We start from the raw sequence: 23620 nt of genomic DNA, 5'->3' as shown, positions 1-23620 counted from the left end.
TTAAAGCTAAGTGTGGAACATCGAGAGAGGTTTTCTTGAAGCTGGAGCGAACTTAACACCGGTAGATGTCATTTACTCAAGGAGGAAGACCATAAAGTCAAATTCAACAAAACAAATCCTTTTTTAAGGACAAGGACGTATTATTTTATTAATTTCTGTATCATTTCCAGTATAATTTAAATAAGTTAAATTTTATTAAGTTAAGTATAAAATTGACCCTACGAGTAAAACGAATGATTTAAAATAAATACTGTGTTTAAAACTGCTTAAAATTTAATTTTTAAAACTATCTCCCACAAATCTCAGCATTAATCTGAAGTAATCCAGTCTATACACGCAATTGGTGCAATCTTTGCTATTTGCGACACATCGATTAGTTAAACGGGGTGTGTGCTGACTGTGCAAGTATAACCTTTTACGTTAATCATAATCTGCATTGGGTGAAAAAAGAGCAACGAAACACGATCGCCGAAACTAGAGAATTACTTTAAATACCCATCTGATCCAAGCGCTGAAAAAAGGGGAGCCTCCCGGACAATTAATGAAGCTTCTGTTACCTGAATGTTTGAGTGTATGAAAGTGCAACAAGTGAAATGAAAATTCAGCAAGTTAGCCGACCCTTAAGATGAAGATTTCATTCCCAAAGAGCAACACATGCCTTTTTTTATTGTTTTTCGTAGTAGCAGTAATGTAGTTTGACGTCCTTCGTAATAAAAGACGCTGGTACCTCTCCATTATATGAATTTTTGTTTTCTCGGTCTTCACAGTCCCAGAATAACCACTCTTCTGTGACACGCATGCCCAAAACTACCTGGCAACGGCCTGAGTGCTTAAGGAGGAAAAATGGCTCGCGAATGGGCAGCTCGATAGGGTTTTCCGCTGACCCATCTGATCGACAGCAGAACTGCAAAGTAGTATCCTTTTTGTATTCACCGTCAGGTAAAATGCCTTCAGCCATGTTGTCGTTTTTCGTGTCCTCGTCGTCCCATTTGATTTCTCCTTCTTGAAATCCTGTCGCACACAAGAAAAAACTACCTTGAATCTCGTTACTCGGTTGTAAATATTTTCATTGTCTAATCTTAGTATTCATATGCCTTCTTTGGTCCGAGAATCAAATCAATTCTTTATTAAAAAAACGTTAGCTGTTAGATCTGTGAAGCTTTTGAGGTCGACATCATCATAGTTGATATCAGAACCATGCAAGTTCTTACAGACCCTTTCCTGGGATGGCCACGGATCAAAATGCACAGTTTTGGTTATCTTGCAGAAGTAGGACCACATAACACAAAAAAAAAGACCAAGGGAAAGAATGAGAACCAGCGGAAAAAAAAAAAGGTTCAAGGTTCATGAACCACAATGGCGAAAGATAAGTTCATATAAGGTCGCTCTCAAAAACCATACACCTTACCGCCTGGGCACGTTCCCTTTCTGTATATACAATATTGCCCTGATGGCCAGAGTCTTCCCCCCGTTTCAGTTGTCTTTACACAGAAATGCTGAGTAATCTGGGTGGGAGTCTTATCTCCTTTCAAGTGAAGTGGACTGGACCAACTACTTCGTGGACCTGTTTCCTCTGTGTCTTGCCGATGATAACCCGCTGACCAAGTGAACTCACTTGTTATTGGACAGCCACTATTTGGCATCGGCAAAGCATAAGTTCCTCTTGGCCACGACACTAGAATTGGTAATAAATGAAAAACTAAGTTTTCAGAGCATCAATTACACATTCGTTGTGAACAGCAAAACCTTGGAATTGGTCAAAGTTGAAGGGTCTCGGCAATTTCGGTGTTACTACGATTAAATGGAAATTCTCTATTCTCAGTTCTCCATTGATTTTGATTTATTGGTTCTTTTTCTTTTTAATTACCATTTCTTTGCACAGATTATGTTCCAGTGAATTTCTACTAAGAGAGCAGCGTTGGAAATAAACCAGTGAAATGGTTTGACGAGAAATCAAATGGGGCACAGTAATTTTCAAGTGGCATTTTGAGAGATTTAGAAATATAGATGTCAACCATTTTTTTCGTAATACACAAATATGCGAATGCATATCAGGGCTTCAAACGCAATTATACTGCAATCAAGACCTTTTTCCTATTAAATGTGAACATATCAGGGATTAAATCAAATTTGGTCTGACACGTCTGTCATCCCTTCTGCCCTTTCCTAACGCCAGATGCAAACCAAATGCAAACGTAGCTTGGCCTCAATTCCCTTTTTCATACCCTTCTACAAGATGCATATGTTTTCTCTTTACTTGGAATTCTAATTGGCTCATGTTGATGTTCTCTTTGTTCTGACTGGGCTTTGTTTTACGCGATTCGATTGCAAGGCTCTCTTTTGAAGGTTCAGAGGAAGGCACTAATGCCATTGTTTTAAGGCTTACTCACCAGTTTTAAATAAATTCAAATGAATAAAAGTCTCTTTAACGATCGCCTTTCCAAAGTCGGCCGTAGATGACACACACGAATATTTACCGATATCTTCCTTCGAGACATTTGTTATATGTAACGAAAAATTCCCTCGCCTCTTTGGGTGGAACTTGACTATGGCTCTCTTGTTTGAGCCTTCCTCGATTTCCTGGCCCTCGAACTTCCACTTAACCATGGTATCGAGCGCTTTTACCCTCCGACCAATGCACGTCAAAGTAACATTGGAACCCTCGCTGGTCACCACGTAGGAGCGAAGTGCCTTAACGACAGGCAGGATTACAGAGACAGCTGTATGGAGAAAAGGCCAGAGTCTCAGATCACTATACTAGCAGCAGTAAGTGCCCAAGAATACAAAAATTTGTAATTGAAACTCACCTTCATCCTGAAGTGACAGCTGTATATTCTCCTTTGCCTCAAGCATCGCGTCAAGGAATATTTTGGAGACTTTGCAGGTGTATGTACCAACATCTGTGTCCGAAACATTCTTGATGGTTAAAGTAAAGTTTCCTTTTCTTTTATTTGTCTGATAGTGTGGCTCTGGTATTATTATTTTGTTGTTTCTTTTCTTTATTTCTTGTCCGTTGAATTCCCAAGAGCTTGAGGTTGTAAGTTTTCTAACCCTCGTGGCAGAGCACATCAAGGTTACTGTGGAACCTTTTCGTGCAACAACAGCTTTATCGACCACCGAGATCTTGGGCCTCAGAGCAGTAACACCTGATTTAAGAAAAATGTGAGGGAAAGAATGCAAAACTTATAGTTTCATTGACACAAGAGCGGCTCGCTGTGCTTTGTGAGATAGACTCGGTAAGGGCGCAAAGATAAAAAAAAAAAAAAAAAGGCGGAATATAAATTTGTTGAACTTACGCATTCCTTTCCCAATCTTAAAAGTTTATGGTAGGAAGTCTTCTACTGTGGTACAAATTAATCATTTTGAGAAAGGACATTTCAGTTGCAATATGGACAATCGATAAAGAGATGCATCACTGAAAATACGTCTAACGCTGCCGTCAATAAATTTTCAGTCCTCTTAGAAAACAAATACACTGGTAAGGTTATGTTCATGTCTTTCTGCTCCATGATTTCCGTTTCATAAAAGATTGATCGGAGAATGGAATGAAATGTAGGTGAGCTCGAAACGCCATAGTCTGCGTGTTATTGAAAGGCGCAGTAACGTATTTATTTGGTAAGAAGAGGATCGCTATCTTTCTGCATTCAAAAATCTGGCTCCCCTTTTCTGTTGACAGGAATACTACGGGAGTTATGCATAAATATTATCTAATTATCAGGTCAAAGGAGCTCTCTGGCCTATTGTCTCAGAAGACAGGAGCAAATCCAGGTTTCCGTTGCAGCATTAAGGGGCCAGGGCGCAGTTGTCCGAAGACCGATTAGCGCTTTCCCTGGGTTAAATTTTAATCCGGATTTCTTTATTCCTTTGTTAAAAAGCCCCTTTTGGACAATTTTTTCTATCCTTTTAAGAGTATCCAATCATCAAATTTTAGATAAAAGGAATGATAGTGAGTTTTCTATTAAAGCTTTCAAATATGAAATCAGACTTCACAGTAACCCTGGGTTGATCTAAACCCAGCTTTGAGCAACCTAGTCCAGGCTTCTTATAGAAGGGACGCCAGTCCATTAAAGGTGTCTCCCTCAGCCTCTTTTGAGCTGAGTTTCTCTGACAGATTTTCATTACTCATCGAAGTACTCCTGAGCGGGGAGAGATGCTAACACTGAATAAGCTTTTGGCGCATGAGCACAACACAATAACCGCGGTTAGGGCTCCACCTCATACGTTTCGATCTTTTCTTTTGGGCTAACATCTATTTTCTATTTAAATCGTTTACTGTTTCGGAAATTACATCTAAATGTGGATTAACTTTGCTAGGAAGTTTTTTTATTGTGTGCAAGAGGGCTGAAAACACTAAATTGACTGATCAGGTTTTTCGTAAATAATGCTGTGGTTGTTCATCATGGCGAGGTAAAATTATTCCACAACCGTCTAATGAGCCCTCGAGGAACTTCATGGCTAATTTCGGGCCCTCCAGTCTGGTGGCTCACTAAAGAGAGTGGCTGAGGAAAGGGCTAATCAGAGCTCATTCAGAGTCACAATGAGAATCACAAAACACCTTATAAAGTATGCATTTCTTTGATGAAAAAAGCCTAAATGTATGTAATCATTTACGTAGCATTATGATAGTCATATGATGGATTCTCTTTCTTTTTCTATCAGGGAAAAGGGAAGGAGGGGCTTATTTTAAAAGGATGGCTCAACAGAGTCTATAAAAATAAGGCACTTAACGTTTTTCTCCAGATAACGAACTCATTACCCTCAGAAGACTACCTGTAAGCAGTCAACACGTCGCTATCTTCATCGGAAGCGACTAAATCATGAGACAAACGATCTTACTTTTCTATGATCTTAGGTATAATGTGACAAGGAAAAAAAACTTAATCGCGAGTCCGGGGAAACCCCACAGAAGATTTATTTAAAGGAACAATCAATTGGAGCTATTCAGAGCACGACTATGTACTTACACAGAGCCAATTTATACGGTCACCTCGTTCAGCATGATCAGGCATGAAATGAGGAGCACATGCTCTTACTAATTTAGCTTACGTGCACATTTTTTCGGGTAATTTGACTCCTTTTCAAAACAAAGACCATTAAAACTCACCTGAAATTAAGTAATAATGTCCTAAAATACAGGTGATAAAAACAGCTCCTCGGAAAGTCATTTTGACGACAATGTTAATGTGGCATTCCCCAAACAAGTGGAGCAAAGAGAAAGCAAGCTAAATATCTATTTTAATTGTCTGACACTCCTAACACGTTCTGAAACAATTTAATTTGTCTAACAATGACACCTGCTCATAGCACACGCTCGAACCCATCGTCTTTCACTTTTGTCCTATGAACGTCCGCGCTTGAATTGTTTAGTGAAAAATCAAACAAGAAAGATAATCAGACCTTCATATTTCATATCTCCAAGGCGAACACGTGCATTTACGTAGAACTTCTTTGTTTCCAAGATAATCAATCATCGAATTGTCAAAACATCTGAAAACCCTCAACGCCTAATTCAAATTGTATTTTAAGAGCTTGACATGAAATGGTCGTCGAAACTGAAACAATTCAACTTTTCCAATTAATTGGCTTTCGCGTGAGTTTGCGCGACTCAAGGCTATGACTGAAAAAGTTCATTCCCATGTCTTATATTACTCCTATTTTTCGGATAAACGACTCTTGACCGCGTACAAGAAGATCCCTTCTTCTCAAGCAGGTTCAACAGTCGTAATGGACGATAGATCAAAAAATTTACTCTTCGAACTTTCTTCGATCCGAGGCCTTCCTTACTTATCTATAGTAAGCTATTTTAAAAGCGGAATCAAAGACCTGTCGTGGAAAAAGAAAGCTCGTTCTTGTTCTTTTGTCTCGTTTCCTCCAGTATTGTCTTCCTGGATGAAATACATCCGCATGATATCCTCTCCTTGAGTATACATCCATGCCTGCTTAATTACGGTTCGAAACGTGCACAAAGCAAAGGGATATATATCGTTCTCTCAACAACTAGCTTCCGTGAGACATTCTTACCATATTAGAGAAGATCGAAGCTGCCTTGAAGGTCCGAATTGACAGAGAAGAATGAACACGCGCAGAAAGTTATTAACTTTCCAAATAATCTTGATGCAACAGAATCAACCGCGCGACAGAAATTTCATGGTTTCATTTAATGTTTTCTTTTTTTGTTTCTTTTTTACGTCTTAGGTGTCTAACATTCCATACGTATCGCTCTCTCCCACCATAGTATCCTTCTTCAAAGCTTTGTTTAGAAACCATCATGCGTCGTGTATAAATTCTGCGTCAGTTAATATACTTCCTATCTCTTTGTTCTGCCATTTAATAACCTGTTGCTAGGGTTGTCCAATTTCAGGCCTGGCTTTTTGTGACAGGTATCAAATCAATTTAGTTTACTTGCGATTCATCCATTATAAAAAACTAAGTATTGATAGATAACAATGGTATTCATATCAATGAATAGGGTCATTTATCGGCTTGCCCAGCAACCACAGTGATTGACTTCCATCGAAAGTATAATTGTTATTTTAACTCAAATTACTGGTGGCTTTATCATCGAGGCTACAATCAAATCAGGAAGGGGGAAGGGGGGGGGGGGGGGAGCTGATACGTTATGATATCACCGTGTTTGCAACAGGCTTCCTGATAAAACCCCGTGAGTGCCGCAGAAGCAATGAAATTACTTAAGGATGGATGTCCTACTCTCTAAGAACTCTGCTTAAAAATTCCAGACAAATTTAACTCGCTTTCTGTTACAATGTTCTTGTGAATTAATCTAAAAACTGTTCCGCATTCCCACTTTATCTATTGAAATGAACCCCTCCCCACTTTTACAACACTTTCTTTTAGCGGAAACATCATATCATATATCAACCTTTCGAAAGTGAAAATTATTTCAACCCGTGCAGGAAGTAGTCGAAGCTGTTCTTCAGGCAAGCTCTCGAGCAGACGGCTCGGCAAGTAAAACATGAGCTGTCTCTTTGCACCTCTGCTGCTTGGAGCACTGCTATCGGCTTCAGGTAAGGGTACTTCACCTAAAGCAATATGCACGCGTTGATACTGTGGGTCTAGAGAGGGAAACAGCAGTAAGCCACGTGCAGGATTGATTCCGGTGGATTTGGCAGAAAATAATTTTGTTTCCTATCTGAAACTTGGCTGTCGCGAGGCGAATCTAAGCAGTGTTGCGTTGTTACTTTTTCCGCAGTTGGCAGCGTCCTTATGTTAGGATCTAAACTCGATCTTTCTGTTTGCACATCTGATATTTGAAAACTAAGATCAGTGGTAGCAATATTGGCTGACAGTTACAATGGTCGGGAAGAAGCTAATAAATATCAAACAAGGAGCTTTTGAAAGTGAAAGTCATGCGTAAATTTTGCTTTACGGGTGGATTAAGATTTATTCTCCGCCAGCTGTTCTTTATTCAGGCGAGCTCGGATATGAATAACAAAACGAAAAAGACCGCATTCACTCGATATAATCACAAACCAAGATAACGGTAGCTTAAATGATGACTGCAGCTTTGCAAGAGTTTGCAAAGCTCAGAAATAGCAAAAGGTATCTCCCCGTACAACTTTTCGTCATAAACAATACTCTCATCTAAATATCCAGATTAGAAAATTTAAAAGTAAAACCCTTAGAAAATAAACTTCATAGAAGCACCCTTCAATGAAACTATAGCAGCACTCAAAAGCGAGTGATCTTTCTTATTGTCTATAATGTAAAATGAAATCTAGTTAACGACGATCTTGTATCGACACAAAAAGCACCTCTTCCACTCGGCTCGACCATGACTTAAATAGCTCTCATTCGGCTGCCACTCGTTTAAATAATTGTTTTGCGGCGAGTTCTTTTACGAGAGTGTTTACTTTCTATTATCAGAACTTGTAGAAATTTAATTCAATTTAAAAGGCAAATAGAGATCGCTTATCTGATGTCGTGTCATTTAATAGACGCCTAGAAGGTTAAACATTTTCCTGGTTACACGTTTACGCGAATTGTTTTCATCGTATTGGGAAATGAGTCCTAGACAGTTTGGGAATTCGAAGTCGATTACGGTAGGAATTTCATACTCGGACTTGTTACGGGTGGTCATATAACCAAATCATTTTCAGCATACGTTATGGACATCGAAAGAGGCCGAAGGCTTCGGTGAAGTGATCTATTAATAACGAAGAGACAGTTCAACGGTGATCGTATCAATACACGACTTAAAAACTGTCATCAAACGTAAACACCCACACTCAGATGGAATACTTTCAAACCACATTTCGCTTTTGACAATGAATCAACTGTCACCTGTTCCCCTTAAAAGGAAGTCATGTGGATGATAAATTGAGTTTAATTGAGTTCAACTCAATTTATCATCCACATGACTTCCTTTTAAGGGGAACAGGTGACAGTTGATTCATTGTCAAAAGCGAAATGTAGTTTGGAAGTATTTTCACCATGAGTCATGAACAGTTAGATGGACGAAAGTGAAACAAGCGAACTACACGGATCCTGGTCATTTAGCTTCAAATGGAAAGCTAATGGGATTTCATAATTGAGCTAGGTTTTTGCAAATGTAGACATCTGAAGACTCACATTGAACGACGATATCTGTATCACACAATCAAGTTACGTTTGTAATATAAATGTAAATATTTAAAGACTCAACAACTAGAGACAGGTCAACATATATTTAGCATAAATGTTAATCGAGTCGTTGTTTCTGCACAAAACTAAACAATATTTTCGCAGATATTTACAAGCAAGCTTTTTAATTAATCATGATCTTCGTTTAACTACAACAAGGCTTAGTTTCCCTACACAAGCTGTGACTAAGAAGTAGAAAAAGACGTTTAATTGAATGCGAGCAGAATGTTTGAAAAGTGGAAATGAATTCAGTTGACCTTTATCATCAAATTAATTAAAAACCACATGTAGAAATTTGAATGAACACAAGTCAAACTAATAAAGGATGTGGGACTTACAAGAAGAACCTAATGGAAATTCAAGAGAACGAAACACGACCGAAACTCTATTCTCTATTCCCTCCCCGTTTTTAACTCTAGCTCCCATGACTCAGCACAAGTCATCTGGGCAAGAAAGTGCGATTTTAGCAGTCTACGGCAATAAAAATTAAAAATTTGTCGCCGAACAAATAAAAAAGACCGTTCATGAACATTTACCTTTTTGCGCTCTCCTTTTCTCGTCTAATTTCAAAAGTTTGACTGTTTGAAGAGGTTAGTGATCACTGATCATTGCCAACACTTAATCAGTGTTTTGCTTAGCCATTTTAAGTAGTCTTTTCGAGTTAAATGAACCTTAAAGACTATCAAGAAAGGAAAACCAATCCTTGCCATAGATGACAGAGATTTCAGCGCTTCCCTGAGTTTTTTAGATTCAAGATCATGGAAGAAAAAGGTAAATTGGTTGCGTTACTATTCCTCGGACTCCTTTGCGATTCACAAAGCGTTAGAGTCTTTCACAAAGACAGGGGAGAGTCTACCTTACACCACGATGTCCTTTCTTCGCTAGTGAAAGCAATAGGAGCGCAGTTGCTGACAATTCATGTACTTCAGTTTACCTTAATCCTGTTCGCAAAGTGCCTGAAAGGAATGTTGATTATCGCGTAGAATGCTGTTACGACGAAAAATACAGCAACTTCTGTTCGCCGTTGAAACTTTGTGTTATTATCAAGACCTTCTCGCCATGCGACTGAGAATAAGTATTGACCCATTGTCATCATTATTTTTCATCATATTTGATTCAAATTTCTTTTATCGGGTATTACTACTCTAAAGCCCAGTGTTTCGGCGGCCAACAAGGTTGTGATAGCAAGAAAAGGTTTCAATGTAACCTTGATTCCGCCTCGCCAGGAAGGTTACATCTCTTACAACCTCAGACTCCTGAGAAATCAAAGGACTAGAATAAATAAAAAGTTACAACAGGGTAGAAATTCTTTCGCCACACTGCTGAAAAAAAGACTAATTCGTACCACAGTGGCTGACTTCAGTCTTACCAAAAGTTTTTTTTAAAGTGTTAAACGATAAAAATACAACTATATTTAATCTGAAATATCGTAAGGGTTTCCTTATATTGGTGTCGGGGAAAGGAGTGAAAATATTATATTACTTTAAACCATTCCTGCAAAAATTATAAAAAGGCAGGTCGGTGACCTCTTATTCCTTTTGGAGGTCTTATCTTAAGGGTGGAGTTTGGTCACGTTTTCCTCGTTATGATCGTGAAGTTGACATGGAAACAGTTGTTCAGTTTCTACGGTAATTAGAACTCGTGATAGTGTCTTGGGAAAGTTATGTTATTAATTAAGTTAATTTGTTAATCCAGGAAGAGTGAATCTCTCTGGTAAAAGGTCACGTTCGACACCTCTCGTTCTTAAAGGTGTAAACATGTGATACCCTTCATGTTTTGCAATTAAATAGTTATTATAACTAGCACGTAGCAACTTGGGGGCGGTACTTGTGAACGCCCCTTCTTCTCCAACTTTTGTGATCATAATGTTGTCATTTAACGGTCTTCTAAGGCAATTTTCTGTTAAGATACCTCTTCAGATGTATATACATACATACATACATACATATACTATTTGTTAAGGCAGGTCGGTTTGCGGCAACCTAAAGGCTGGTGTGGACCTGCCGACAACTTAATTAAAAAAAACTATATTTATATAAAAATCTTGAATAAAATAAATAAATTAATTGATTAAAATTTAAAAACTAAAAATATAAGAAATCTGATCGTTTTGATGTTATCAGACAGACTTCTTTTTCGAATTGGAGTTGGTTCAGTATCTTGGAGGCTTGTCTAAGTTTTTGTTTAAAAAGTTGATAGGAGGAAGCGTCCTTGATGGCTCTAGGGATTAAATTCCAAACGATGGGTCCTCTATATCTTACACTATTTCTGCCAATGTTGCTATTGTACCGTACATGCGAGAAGTGATTTGTGCGCCTTAAATTATAATTAGTATTAGTGTTGCAAGTTTCGAAGAGGGCTGTGAGTTGATCAGGTAAGCTATTATGATAGATCTGGTACATAATAGAAGCGAGCCTACGCTTGTAAATATAGACTAGAGGTTTCCATTTTACAAGGTCGAGAACGTCAGTGTCAGGAGTTTCGGTAGGGAGTTTGTGAACTAGTTTGGCTGCTTTCAGGTGCAGATGTTCTAAAATATAGAATGTAGATGTGAATAATATTCTGTCAGTAGGTTAGTTATGATTTTTATATTACCAATCTCGTTTCTGTTCTGGCCGATCTTAACTGTAAGAATAAGAAATTTAAGGTTTTGATTTTGTAACTGCGCAAATAACTCGAAGGCGCATACCTAGTGAGCAGGAACTGTCATACGTAACCTAACATGATTCGCTGGCTGAGATGGAACGATGACGATACAAGAAGATTGACCGCCTAGTAGTGTCATCTGCAGTGTCACCTTTATAAACGATGACCCTCGCTTTTCTCATTTGATAGGAGTTAGTCCCCGTCGTAAGAACTTGAGAAGAAAAGAGATTAAGGAAGAATCAACCAAACAAACAAACGAGCGTTAGAGATTTTACATCTAACAAAAGCCACAGACTGGGAAATGAATGTATAAGTATATACAAATAATTTGTGTCCCGCCTTCCTTTGAAGCTATGCACTCCCATCTCGTCTATCTCAGAGAGCGACTACAAACTGCTCTTGTGTTCATGAAAGTTTTAATTTCGTATTGTTTCTTTTACCTTTTTCTTAAATCAGGTGTTATTGCTCTGAGGCCCAAGATCTCGGTGGTCGATAAAGCTGTTGTTGTACGAAAAGGTTCCACAGTAACCTTGATGTGCTCTGCCACGAGGGTTAGAAGAATTACAACCTCAAGCTCTTGGGAATTCAACGGACAAGAAATAAAGAAAAGAAACAACAAAATTATAATACCAGAGCCACACTATCAGACAAATGAAAGAAAAGGAAACTTTACTTTAACCATCAAGAATGTTTCGGACACAGATGTTGGTACATACACCTGCAAATTCTCCAAAATACACCTTGACGGGATGCTTAAGGTGAAGAAGAATATAGAGCTGTCAATTCAGGAAGAAAGTGAGTTTAACCAACATTTTTCTTCTCTTTTACCTTAAAAAGTACTGCAGCTCAGTCTCATTTTTTCGTCACTTATGGGAGAAAGGAGAATAACATCCGGTCTTCATGACAAGCAACACATCACAAACACACGTCCCATACTCCCTGGAAAGTCTCTTGAGTTCCTTCCATCTCTCCATCCCTCCCTGCCTCGTTCTTCACCCCATCCAAGAGAATAGAAATGTGAGAGCCCGTTTAGCGTCTATCTCTTTTTTAACCTTATGAATCGCATACATGTAACGTGAATTATTCAGGCTGAGTTTGGAAAAACGCAGAAAGCGTGATGAAACCGTGATGTGTAAAATTGGTGTCTTGCCATTAGGGTATTCTTATCAAATCAATGTCACTCTTCATTGGGGCGGGTATCGAAGGCAGGCTCAACTCCATACGTAAACTGCAAGGTTCTCATCTCAGATCTACTTTCATGTGTATCTGAAAGTGCACATAAGTCAATCCATTACCGATACTTTTTTCTTCTAACAGTACTCAACGTCACTTCCATGCAGACGAACATCACCCTCGACGAAGGAAGCACAACAACTCTCAATTGCAGTGTCATCTTTTCAGAAGCTTTCGCTGTGGATAAGCACTGGCTTTTGAACGGAAAAATACTATCTAAACCTGAAGTATTGCACCAAGAAGTGAATGGCATGTCCATGGCAAACAAAGTTAAACGACTCAGCATAACGCGGGAACTGAAACATGTGACCCTCGCCCAAAGTGGAATCTACACATGTGGTGCAAACTCCACCATTGGTTTAAAAACACACGACATAGCTGTGAACATACGTGACACACAAGGTCCAGATTTAAAATTCACGCAGAAAACTAAATCGTATGTTAAAATTGCAAACGGTACAAATGTTACGTTAAGTTGTCTCGGAATTTACCCAGCAGCATTGTTTGATGAGACTTTCTGGCTTTTTAATGGCAGCCAAATAAAAAGTAACAAGCACTTTGAAATAAACAATGGTTTCGTTGAGAACAATGAGGAAAATATTAAAAGGAGACTTCTCAGCTTAACGATATACAACGCTGGGGTTGAAGATAGTGGAAAGTACGAGTGCGTGCTCAACACTTCACATGGCTTGCGGAGGAAAAGCATCAAGGTTTATGTGACATTTTTCCCAGGTAAGGGTTTCTTTTCTATTCGCTCCTGATCTTTTACTGCAATAAAAACAGCGACTCCTTTACGCAAAGTGCCTGAGAGGAATGTTGATGATCGTGTAGAATGCTGTTACGACAAAAATATAGAAACCTCTGTTCGCCTTTGAAACCTTGCGTAATTATCAAGACCTTCTCGCCATGCGACTGAGAATGAGTATTGACCCATTGTCATCATTATTTTTCAACATATTTGATTCAAATTTCTTTTATTGGGTATTACTACTCTAAAGCCCAGTGTTTCGGCGGCCAGCAAAGCTGTACATCTCCTACAACCTCAAACTCCTGGGAAATCAAAGGACTAGAATTAATAAAAAGTTACAACAGGGTAAAAATTCCTTAGCCACACTGCTGAAAAATGACTAATTCGTACCACAGTGGCTGACGTCAGTGTTACCAGAAGCATTATTTTTAAATACACAGACTGGGGAACGAATGTATAGGTACAAACAATTCGTGTCCCGATTTCCTTTAAAGCTATGTACCCTCATCACTTCTATCTCGGAAATTAAGCGACTGCTGACTGCTCGTGTGTCAATGAACCTTTTAATTTCGTATTTTTTTTCTTACCTTTTCTTAAATCAGATCTAAAGCCCAGGATCTCGGTGGTCAATAAGACTGTTGTTGCACAAAAAGGTTCCACAGTAACCCTGATATGCTCTGCCACGAGGGTCATACAAAATAAAACTTCAAGCTCCTGGGAATTCAACGGTCAAGAAATAAAAAAAAGAAACAACAAAATAATAATACCTGAGCAACACTATCAGAAAGACAAAAGAAAAGGAAACTTTACTTTAACCATCAAGAATGTTTCGGACACAGATGTTGGTACATACACCTGCAAAGTCTCCAACAAACACCTTGACAAAATGCTTGTGGCAAAGGAAAATATAGAGCTGTCAATTCAAAATGGTGAGTTTAATCAACATTTTCCCTCTTTTTTACATTAAAAGGTACTGCAGCTCATTCTCATTTTTCGTTACTTAGGGGAGAAAGGAGAATAACATCCTGTCTTCATGAAATGAAATACATCACAAAAAACACTTCCCTCACTCCCTGGAAAGTCTCTTGAGTTCCTTCCATCTCTCCATCCCTCCCTGCCTCGTTATTCACCTCATCCAAGATAATGGAAATGCGAGAGCCCGTTTCTATTTTACCCCTATGAATTACAAATAATTAACGTAAATGATTCAGGCTGAATTTCGAAAGCGTGATGAAACCGTGATGTGTAGAATTGGTGTCTCGCCCATCAAGGTATCCTTCTCAAATCAATGTCACTCTACATTACGGCGGGTATCGAAGGCAAACTCAACTCCATACGTAAAATACGAGGTTCTCATCTCAGATCTACTTCCATGTGTATCTAAAGGTGCACACAAGTCAATCCATTACCTATACTTTTTTCTTCTAACAGTACTCAACGTAACTTCCCCGCAGACAAAGAGGGTAATATGGTACCACTCCCTGTTAGTTCACATTTAGTTTTTTTTTTTTTTTTTTTTTTTTTTTTTTTTCCAAACAAAAGAGACAAGTCGTCTAACGCTAAGCTGGAGTCTGCATAAGAGACTACCCAGAATAACCACCGCAGACTCGTTTCACTCTCCACACGGGGAAACCTGCTAAAGGTCTGGTGCTGATTTTAATTCTTAAAATTTTTTTGAATCACAGAACGCGAAGTTGAAAAACCCCCAGTAAACACGGTGAAAGAAGAAAACAAGCGCTTACAGCTAGCACTATATATAGCTCTGGGACTGTTCGCTGGAGTGGTAGTTACCATAGGAATTTTGGTCAAGTTATATTATAAAAGAGGACCTAAAACTCTTCCATCAAGTAAGCGAACGCGTATTTTTATATGCACGCAGAGGTACAGGCGTCTTATAAAAACGGAAGACGTATACGGTTCAACGTTTTATGTCCGCGAAACTTCAACCCCCTCGTCCACCAAAATTCCGCAATGGCGATCACAATTTTTGCGTGGAAACTGACCACGTGTATGATCGCCAAAAAGGGATGTCTTGAGTGAAGACTACGCTCGTTTACATTAAAATCAATGAGAAAAAAATTAACATATTCTTGGCGGAGGAAAATAGTCAGCGAAAAAGTCCTAGAGACTTCAGTTACTTGATTAGAAAAAAGGAAAAAGAAGAACATCGTAGAAATATGACCTAGCTCTTACGAAACTCAGTCGAAAAGTGCCCTAACACCAAATTCTCAGGACTATCCACTGAGGAAATTTTTTTTTTATGGTGGTTGGAGGAGCTAGCTATGAGATATTTCGCGTTTTTCAAAGATTTTGAATAGTTTTGCGTTTATTCAACCTTTTTTTGAGTATTTTTATTTTTATTTTTTTCAACTACACAACGGTTTTAGTCGTAATATTTGTTAACAAAGAATTCTAAAAATTTTCTCTTCCTAGTAAAACCTTTCCCAAATGATGAACCAATCTACGAATATGACGTCTTTATCACCTACAGCAGGAAAGACTCTAATTGGGTGGATAGCAAGCTACTAAGCTTGTTGAGTGAAAACCAGGTCAAGTACTGCATCGATAAGATGCATTTCAAACTTGGTTATCCCATTCTGGATTCTATCGCCGATAGTGTGTACCAAAGCCGTTACGTGTTGGCAGTGTGGTCGGGGAGTTATGCAGCCAGCAGATTTTGCAAGCAAGAGCTCGACTATGCCTTACACAAAAGTTTTCATTACAGTGATTACTCAGTAATATTGATCGGTCTCGAATCGATTAGTCTCAAAAAGTTACCGAAACCATTACGAGCAAGAACATTTCTCAACTATTCTGACAGTGTTGATAGAGAAGGATGGGAAAAACGGCTCGTAAAGCATCTTAAAAGATCTGCACCTGAAAAGTATGCGCATGTGTTAGGAACTCCTGTCTGACTACATACATTGCGTTACGACATAGACATCTGTTATTTGTCAGTGTTTCCTTTAAGTGTTTACTTTCTTTAGAAAGACATATTTTTGTTATTTCCCTCACATTGAAGGTGACTTCGCAAGCCGTGGCGAACGAGTCATGATACCTTGTATATGCTAAAGTTAGTAGTTATAAAAAGCATGATATCTGTGCAAAAAAACTGATGGGGACAATGAAAATAAGAACAAATTGTTTATTTGGCATTGAATAACTTAATGGGTCTTCTCAGTCTAAAACCAGACCGTTGGTGAAGATAAACGCCTCCGCGAGAAATTTAATTGAAAATTCCGTTTTCCATATTGAAAAACGCCAGTTACAAGCGGAAAATTATGGACAAAAACGAAAAATGAAATAAAAATGAGGACAGCAACAGTTATATGTTTATACTCGTTTTCCTGTCACAGATGTTAAGTGAGACGGAACATCAAGAAACAATAAATTACCCTCGACTTGCTCGGAAGAGACGGTTTTTTCAGAAACCATATTGACCCTTTTCTCTGCAATTAAAAAAAATGAGTAAAAATTTATCTCTTATGCGTTTTGAGATTCCAGAGCCCGTACTCTTTGTCTTCCTAATAGTCCATTTTACAGTTGTGTGCTTGGTTGCCAAGCCTTTGAACAGGAGTGAGGCTAAGGGTGACCTTGTTATGATACAAACCTTGCTGCTTTTGAAATGCAAATTAATTTGTTATCATGCTAACTAGATTCTGGTCTCTAACACAACAAGGTCACCTTCAGCCTCACTCCAAATCAAAGGCTTGGCAACTAAGTACACAACTGTAAAATGGCCTATTGTTCAAATATCATGAAACAGGCAGCTTGTGCGTCAGTCAAAATGGCGTTTTATCGAGAACGCACACGTTGCTGTGACAAGATACATACTGTGATTCTTTCCCTTCTTACAACGATTATTTGAAATCTTTATCTGTGAAATATTACGGAAGTGTCATTAGAACCAAGTGGGTGAAGCCAAAATTGTATTTACTTCCTACGATAACACTCTTCTCGTACAGTAATTGGAAGACAGTGGAAATCAAACCTGCCATTTTGAAATTAATTCAAAGTGTGAAACGACTATCCGAATACTTAACGGATGCAATAATTTTGAATGAGATTTTCAATATCGTAACGGTTTTGAAGAACCTTACTCCGGATAAGGATTAAAGAATGTAGTAATTCATGTTTAACCCAACATGGCCTGTTATTTGACGGGTGAAGAAATTCACTCCTGAAGAAGTAAGAAATACAGAACGATAGTTGTTTGCAATCATTCCTGAGATTCATAGTAGAAATCCGGCATAGTAAGTCACTCCTTAGGAACTGCGGAAAATAATAACAGTGTTTACACCTCAGAGCAATTATGGACATGGCTCAATTTTGGTTACAATTCGCTCCTCAGATGCATGAGGAGAATACAATGCACAGGTCGTTGTTGTCGTTACAAAACGTTTTCACGCAACGCCTTACTTTTTAGCCGGAAAGTGAGGTGTTGACTCAATGAAAGTTCCCTTTATTAATTTGCAGGAGTCGTAAATGAAATTATAATTAAACAGTAGTCGCTGAAAAAAATGGTCGCTGAAGACAGGAGTGGAAGACATTCTTTGGAAATCATTCGTTCGCTTTTGCGCCAAACGCGCAGCTTTCGCGAGCTTTGTTTGCCCAGACTTATTTCATTTTCAATAAAGTTCTCCGAATTTTTCACACTGCAGAAACCTTTATTGAGAATAAACATATCTCTAATTCAATTTCATGTATCCTAAGCGAGAAAATATCGTAAAGCCCACCTAGTAATTACATTGCTTCCTCTGCACTATGTTTTTGTTTGATGACATCTCGAAAGACGCTAGGAAGCCGGCGAATTTTTTCTATTGTTTTCTTTTTCGTAGGCATCTGGAAAGAAACTTACTTTCAAGTAAGCTGGTAAAGAAAATTTTCGTGTGGTAAACTAATTGACAGACAAAAGCTTGCGAATGGAATATTTAATTTTTTTGTTTGAAACCACTAGGGACATTCTCTACATTTACCACATGCGAACAAGTGTCGCCTCCGGGTTTAGGCAGTGGAGGGAAAATATTACAACACAAACCCGTGATCCTATGCTTTCTGTCGTTTCTTGTAAACTGCTTTCTTTGACATGTTCAATTCAGGCGGCGAAGACCGTGAGAGAGTGTGAAATGTGAAAGTAATGAAATTTTATGTGGTGAAATGATTTGGTAAAGTTTTGAGCGGCGCGCTCTGCTTTTGACCTACGATCACGTGATATGAATTTTATCGCTGATTGGCTTATTTTTGTCACTCCGAACAACGCGCTTGACTTCAGTTTCTGTTTGGCTTTAGACCTGACATTGATGAAAACGAGGAATACAGCTGACACTTCTTCAGGAAAACATCAGAGCGATACTTTTACAGGGATCTAATGAACTAAGACTTTCTTTCAGTGCTACCAAGGCTAACGTTATATTAAAAATTTTTTTTTTGAGGATCTTTATTTTACCACCACGTCATAATTTTTTGAAAACTATGTAGACACCCTTCAAACTTTATTTTGCGTAAAATCTCTCACATGACGGTTTTTTTCATAGAGTGTTGAGGGGATAGAATGAAGCAAGACAAGAGAATATCAATCGTCTATATACTCTTGAGCAAGAGCAACATCTATAAGGAGTGCTGAAAAAGAGAATTATATATATTTGAAATAATGATGATGAAAATGACAGTTGTTACTATTTATCAAAAATAGTTCTTACCAAATCTGCTTCGCCTTTTGATGATATGAATATCATATCATCCTAAGCGCTCGTCAGACAGATTCCTGTCTGGTTCTGTCTGACGAGCGCTTAGGCACGAAACTCAGAGTAACAGAGAATCGATGCGTCCTCTTTGATTCTTTCACTTAGATATACTCAGCTCTGCTACCACAGCATTGAGCACTTCATGCCAAGGTAGACTCTACCCCCACATTTATTTTGATATATATATATACATATATACACACACACATATAAATTTAGAAAAAAAGGTGCACAAGCTAATACAAAAAAATTAAGTTTATCAAGGAAATTAAAAATTTTCTTTCCATATCAAGGGCCTGTCCGGGAGTCGAACCCGGGACCTCTCGCACCCGAAGCGAGAATCATACCACTAGACCAACAGGCCGAGACTTCATATTATAAGTGAAAAAATTATATATGAAGAATAACTTTTCCTTACGTGACTAACATTTCAGTGACATCAGTTAGATTGCAATTTACAGATTTATAGTGATGCAAAAAAAAGCCGTCAGGTGATTTCCTAATGTTCATCAATTCGTTTACTATAATTCTAGGCTAAGTATTTCTAATGTCGTACCCAGTTCCTACCCTTTTGTAACTGCAACTGAACTGTTTGCCATGGTAGGTCTGGGTACGAAACTAGGGTATTTCAGTTTGAAAAAATTTCACCTTGCAATTGAGTGTTCTCTCCTTTAGCTTTTAAAATTTTACTCGATAGAAAAATGCTTCCCTAGAGTAATAACAAAAGAAAAGAGGACAGTCGCAAATTTCAACGGTGATATTTCCACTCTTCAACTGTGATACATAATTTGCCTCAATTCAGTGTAATAATTATATGGAAATAATACAAAATAGTAACGTAGTCCTTGTCACGCGATAGGTTCGAGTTTTCTGTGGCAACAATGGCGGCAGTCCTGGGCAGCAGTCCCGTTCGGATATTAATTCTTGTAACATCACCACATCCTAGTAACTCTTCAGCGTGATAAAGACGACGTATGGAGGATCGTGAAGAACGATGATTGACGTCTACTCCTTACCTGAACAATGGAGGAAATCGAAAAATCGATGAAACTTGAATCGTTCCATTGTTTCGCTGGCGAGCTATCGAACTTTTTCAAGTTCAGGAGTACGATTCATCAATTATCGAAGGGAATCGAAAGCAATCAAAAGTCTGACGGTTTTTTAAGTTCGATCAAAGAATCTTCGCATGAACATCGGTTTATCAGTTATGATTCTCAGGGAAAGAGAGGAATGCATGTGTTCGAATGTTCCCAAAGAGACACCCTGGCATTAAGAATGAGTGGCTCACAAGATCGGTACTTCGCCAATTTAAACAACATTAGACCCACCAAGCTGTCTCGCGAAGCAGATATCTTTAAATTCATAACTGAGCCTTTACCTCTCAACACGGCATGATACGTTCCTCGGGCCGTTCTTTGGTTTTTTGTTCTGTTTTTTTTTTTTTTTCCCTCGTTTTGCAAGAATAGCACCATTTAAGAAATAACAGAAAAGTGCATGTTTCCTTCCCACCATGGGGAGTTCACTCGTAAAGATAAAGATCTATATTTAATGTTGCGTCATCAGCTTTTCAAGTCCTTCCTGATACCTGAGGTAAAATTACCGAAATTAACCAATAGATTTGTAAATGCGGCCTGTTGGTCTAGTGGCATGATTCTCGCTTTGGGTGCGAGAGGTCCCGGGTTCGACTCCCGGACAGGCCCGCCGATTTTCTTTTTATTTTGAGATATTTTGAGTACTTCTGTCTTTCCTTTCGTCTTCCTATTCTTTTAATTATATATTTTTTTCAATCATTCATTATTACTTTGACCAGCTACAGTAGAAAAGCATTTCTAGACGGGAAAACGTTTAATGCAATCAAAACACTGTAAATAGCTGCATTGCAGATATTCAAAGGGAGAAAAAATTGTAAAAGTTTGGAGACGCTCGAGGGAACACAATACAGGGGGTCAGCAATAAGTTAACAAAAAAATTGGGGATTCTAAACCAGTGTTAACATCTATGCACTAATTTTGTACATTAATAAATTTAAAAAAATTCAGATTTTGGATGCAATATATAAGATATTAGGAACAAATTGACATTATCATCATCGTTGTCAGAATCCCAACTATAAGTATCTACTGTTATTGTAACTGCTGTCAATATTGCTCAGGTAGTATTTGTTGAAATCATCATCGCTATAATTATCTTCATCGTTATTATTATCATAATCACTGTTATTATCTTCATCATTATTATTTTCATTATCACTATAATTATTATCTTCATCATTATTATTATCATCATCGATGTCATCATCACTCTATTGGCCAATGTCAGTAACATTATTTTGCATTTTGTAAAAATAAAGCAGTCACAGCAATCTTCTTATGAGCTGCCTCCAAATGGTTGCAGGCTGGTCAACTGTTATTCTTTTCTTCACATTTAAATTATCCTTCCTGCCTTGTCAACACAAAAAACAACAGTATTTTCTCCCAAAAGCGCTGCAAAGAGGGCTCACTTGCATCCATTTAAAAAAATAATCATGGAAATAAAGAAGGTGAGTGCTTATCAAAAGGTTGTAGCTTAGATCCCTATTGGGAGCACTCAGAATTCTTTTTCTCTTAGCATGCCTGTGTAATTCACTGGATAACATCACCTTTCAATAATAATCATGCCTGTCTTTATGCAAAGTGTCTATAATTATTTTGCAGCTGACCAAACCCTTTCACTCTCAAGATCCATTAGTAATCCTCCATTCGACCTTTCCACCTTAGTTATTACAATTCTTATGATGTTGGTGCAGAGATTTGGTTTTGAATCAACTAATAATCTAAAAATCCTAATTGACATTTTTCTTTATTCTTGTTTTATTGTCTGCTTGATATTGTATTGATATTGTAAGGAGAAATTTTCTTGACTATTCATGGGATTTAAAAGGTTAAAATTTAAGTTACTTATAATAATGGTGTGCCTCCAACCTCCAAAATATACCAAGGACAATACATTGTTAAAATATTCTACCAGTGGACAAATTCAAGGTTTTTGACGTATCTCCAGGAGTAATTCAACTGCATCTGAAATTAAACTGTTTATATGAGACAAATAACTTGTCAAACCTAAAATGAAGAATAAAATTCTAAGCCTCTGGCAAGTAATTAGAGTTTTAAAATTGACATGACAGAATTTAAGGGTTTAGTAACACAATTGTTGCCTAGGCCCACAAGGTTTTGTAATCTACATTAGAAAAAGTGTTTATGTAAAACAAATGACATGTTAAAATCTGACAATGTGCAGGATAAGTCTGTTTCAAGCTAAACAATATCAGACTTGAACTTCAGTAACAAGCCAAAAGATTTGAAAAAATTTCAGTTTACTTCCAGTGCTAGAGTTTGACTAATGGCAACCATAATTCTATCATCACTTGTAATTTTTTTCAGAATGGAACCTCAAAAACTAAAAGTTCAAAATAATCAATCATGATGTTTATTCATGGTTTTAATTTGATTCTGCGCCTTTGCAGACTGGTATCAAGAAGACATAAAAAACCATGACAACTACTGATCACGTCAACTTTGTCCCTAACTTTGGACTGGAAATTGCACGTGTTGATGAAATGCTTGTGGAAACCAAGACAATCACTCTCTCTAATGAAAAATAAATAAATGATAAATAAAAAAATATGTATAATAAAAAAGAACGATCAAACAAGCCAGGTGTTTCATGCTAAACAAAGCAGCTCAGATGTTTGGAGAAGTGAGTATCACTACTGTCAAACGGGAGAATTATGGTGTTTGAAATATTTCTACAAACGTAACGTAGAGTTTTTGTAACGTTTACCCACTCAAAAACAAAAGTAAGGAAACAAATTAATTCGTAACTTACCTACGCGATGTGTGGCGCGAAAACTACTAGCTGGGTAGCCGGGCTTTTCGTAGTGTTGGGCGAAGGCAATGCCAGGGTGGGAGAGGGGTGGTTAGAGCGAACAGAACGGACGTTCCGATCCTCTCTTCCTCACTCGATCTCCACGCTTTTTTTTCGAGAAATTTCAAATTTCACAACTTTTTACAATGCCTTTTTGTCAGTATCAACCTCCACCTGTTGTCCCTAATAGGTTGCCCTTGAACATGACCACGAGGATCGTTTTTTTTCTCCGTGGTAAATGAAAAAAAAAATAAAATCACATATTTATTTATACACAATCGCTCTAAAAGTTCCATTAAATTATTATCCTTAACTAGAGCTTAGATACTTAGCGACCAGAGTTGAGAAATTTCTGTTCGATTAACAAGTTTTAGTTTTCATAACCATGATTGCGTTCGGTTTATTCTAAAGCGATCGGTGTTAGGTATTCCATCTGATCGAACGCAAACAAGAGCTATAAATCGTGCAAAGTGAGGGAGAACAAAAAAGATTGAACCTTGACAAGAGAAAAAGACTATTATGTAAAAAGAAAGAAAAAGGGGCCTGTCCGGGAGTTGAACCCGGGACCTCTCGCACCCTAAGCGAGAATCATGCCACTAGACCAACAGGCCTACGGGGATTTGAAGGGGGAAATTATAATATATATTCGTCATGCATCTTTATATTCCTGCAAAGGTAGCTCGCCTGTCCGCGAGATCGCGACACG

At 38.0% G+C, this 23620-nt stretch overlaps 2 protein-coding genes, 1 long non-coding RNA gene and 3 other non-coding genes across 6 annotated transcripts; 2 read left to right on the top strand and 4 right to left on the bottom strand.

The window, feature by feature from the left end:
• Positions 1–119: 119 nt before the first annotated feature.
• Positions 120–5278, bottom strand: LOC113681821 (uncharacterized). Its single transcript, XM_027198942.2, has 5 exons — positions 5105–5278; positions 2808–3146; positions 2391–2720; positions 1409–1675; positions 120–1011 (listed from the first exon to the last, which is right to left on the bottom strand). The coding sequence occupies exons 1-5, from the start codon at positions 5163–5165 to the stop codon at positions 665–667; spliced, it is 1344 nt and encodes a 447-aa protein (XP_027054743.2). The 5' UTR covers positions 5166–5278; the 3' UTR covers positions 120–664.
• Positions 5279–6881: 1603 nt separating this feature from the next.
• On the top strand, positions 6882–16591 carry LOC113681818 (uncharacterized). Its single transcript, XM_089181294.1, has 6 exons — positions 6882–7025; positions 11743–12081; positions 12604–13251; positions 13870–14196; positions 14953–15114; positions 15701–16591. Exons 1-6 carry the CDS (start codon positions 6974–6976, stop codon positions 16180–16182), a joined length of 2010 nt encoding a protein of 669 aa, XP_089037420.1. The 5' UTR covers positions 6882–6973; the 3' UTR covers positions 16183–16591.
• A 2712-nt stretch (positions 16592–19303) lies between these two features.
• Positions 19304–19375, bottom strand: Trnap-cgg (transfer RNA proline (anticodon CGG)). Its single transcript has one exon. It is a non-coding gene; the product is annotated as a tRNA-Pro (tRNA).
• Positions 19376–19753: 378 nt separating this feature from the next.
• Positions 19754–20552, bottom strand: LOC149040406 (uncharacterized). Its single transcript, XR_016179498.1, has 2 exons — positions 20390–20552; positions 19754–20027 (listed from the first exon to the last, which is right to left on the bottom strand). It is a non-coding gene; the product is annotated as an uncharacterized LOC149040406 (long non-coding RNA).
• An 87-nt stretch (positions 20553–20639) lies between these two features.
• Trnap-ugg (transfer RNA proline (anticodon UGG)) lies at positions 20640–20711 on the top strand. The gene has a single exon. It is a non-coding gene; the product is annotated as a tRNA-Pro (tRNA).
• Positions 20712–23453: 2742 nt separating this feature from the next.
• On the bottom strand, positions 23454–23525 carry Trnap-agg (transfer RNA proline (anticodon AGG)). Its single transcript has one exon. It is a non-coding gene; the product is annotated as a tRNA-Pro (tRNA).
• Between the last annotated feature and the right edge of the window lie 95 nt (positions 23526–23620).

Source organism: Pocillopora damicornis, chromosome 9, assembly GCF_964200805.1.
Source record: "Pocillopora damicornis chromosome 9, jaPocDami1.2, whole genome shotgun sequence".
Taxonomy (NCBI): Eukaryota; Metazoa; Cnidaria; class Anthozoa; order Scleractinia; family Pocilloporidae; genus Pocillopora; species Pocillopora damicornis.
This window is presented reverse-complemented; position numbering and strand designations above follow the sequence as displayed.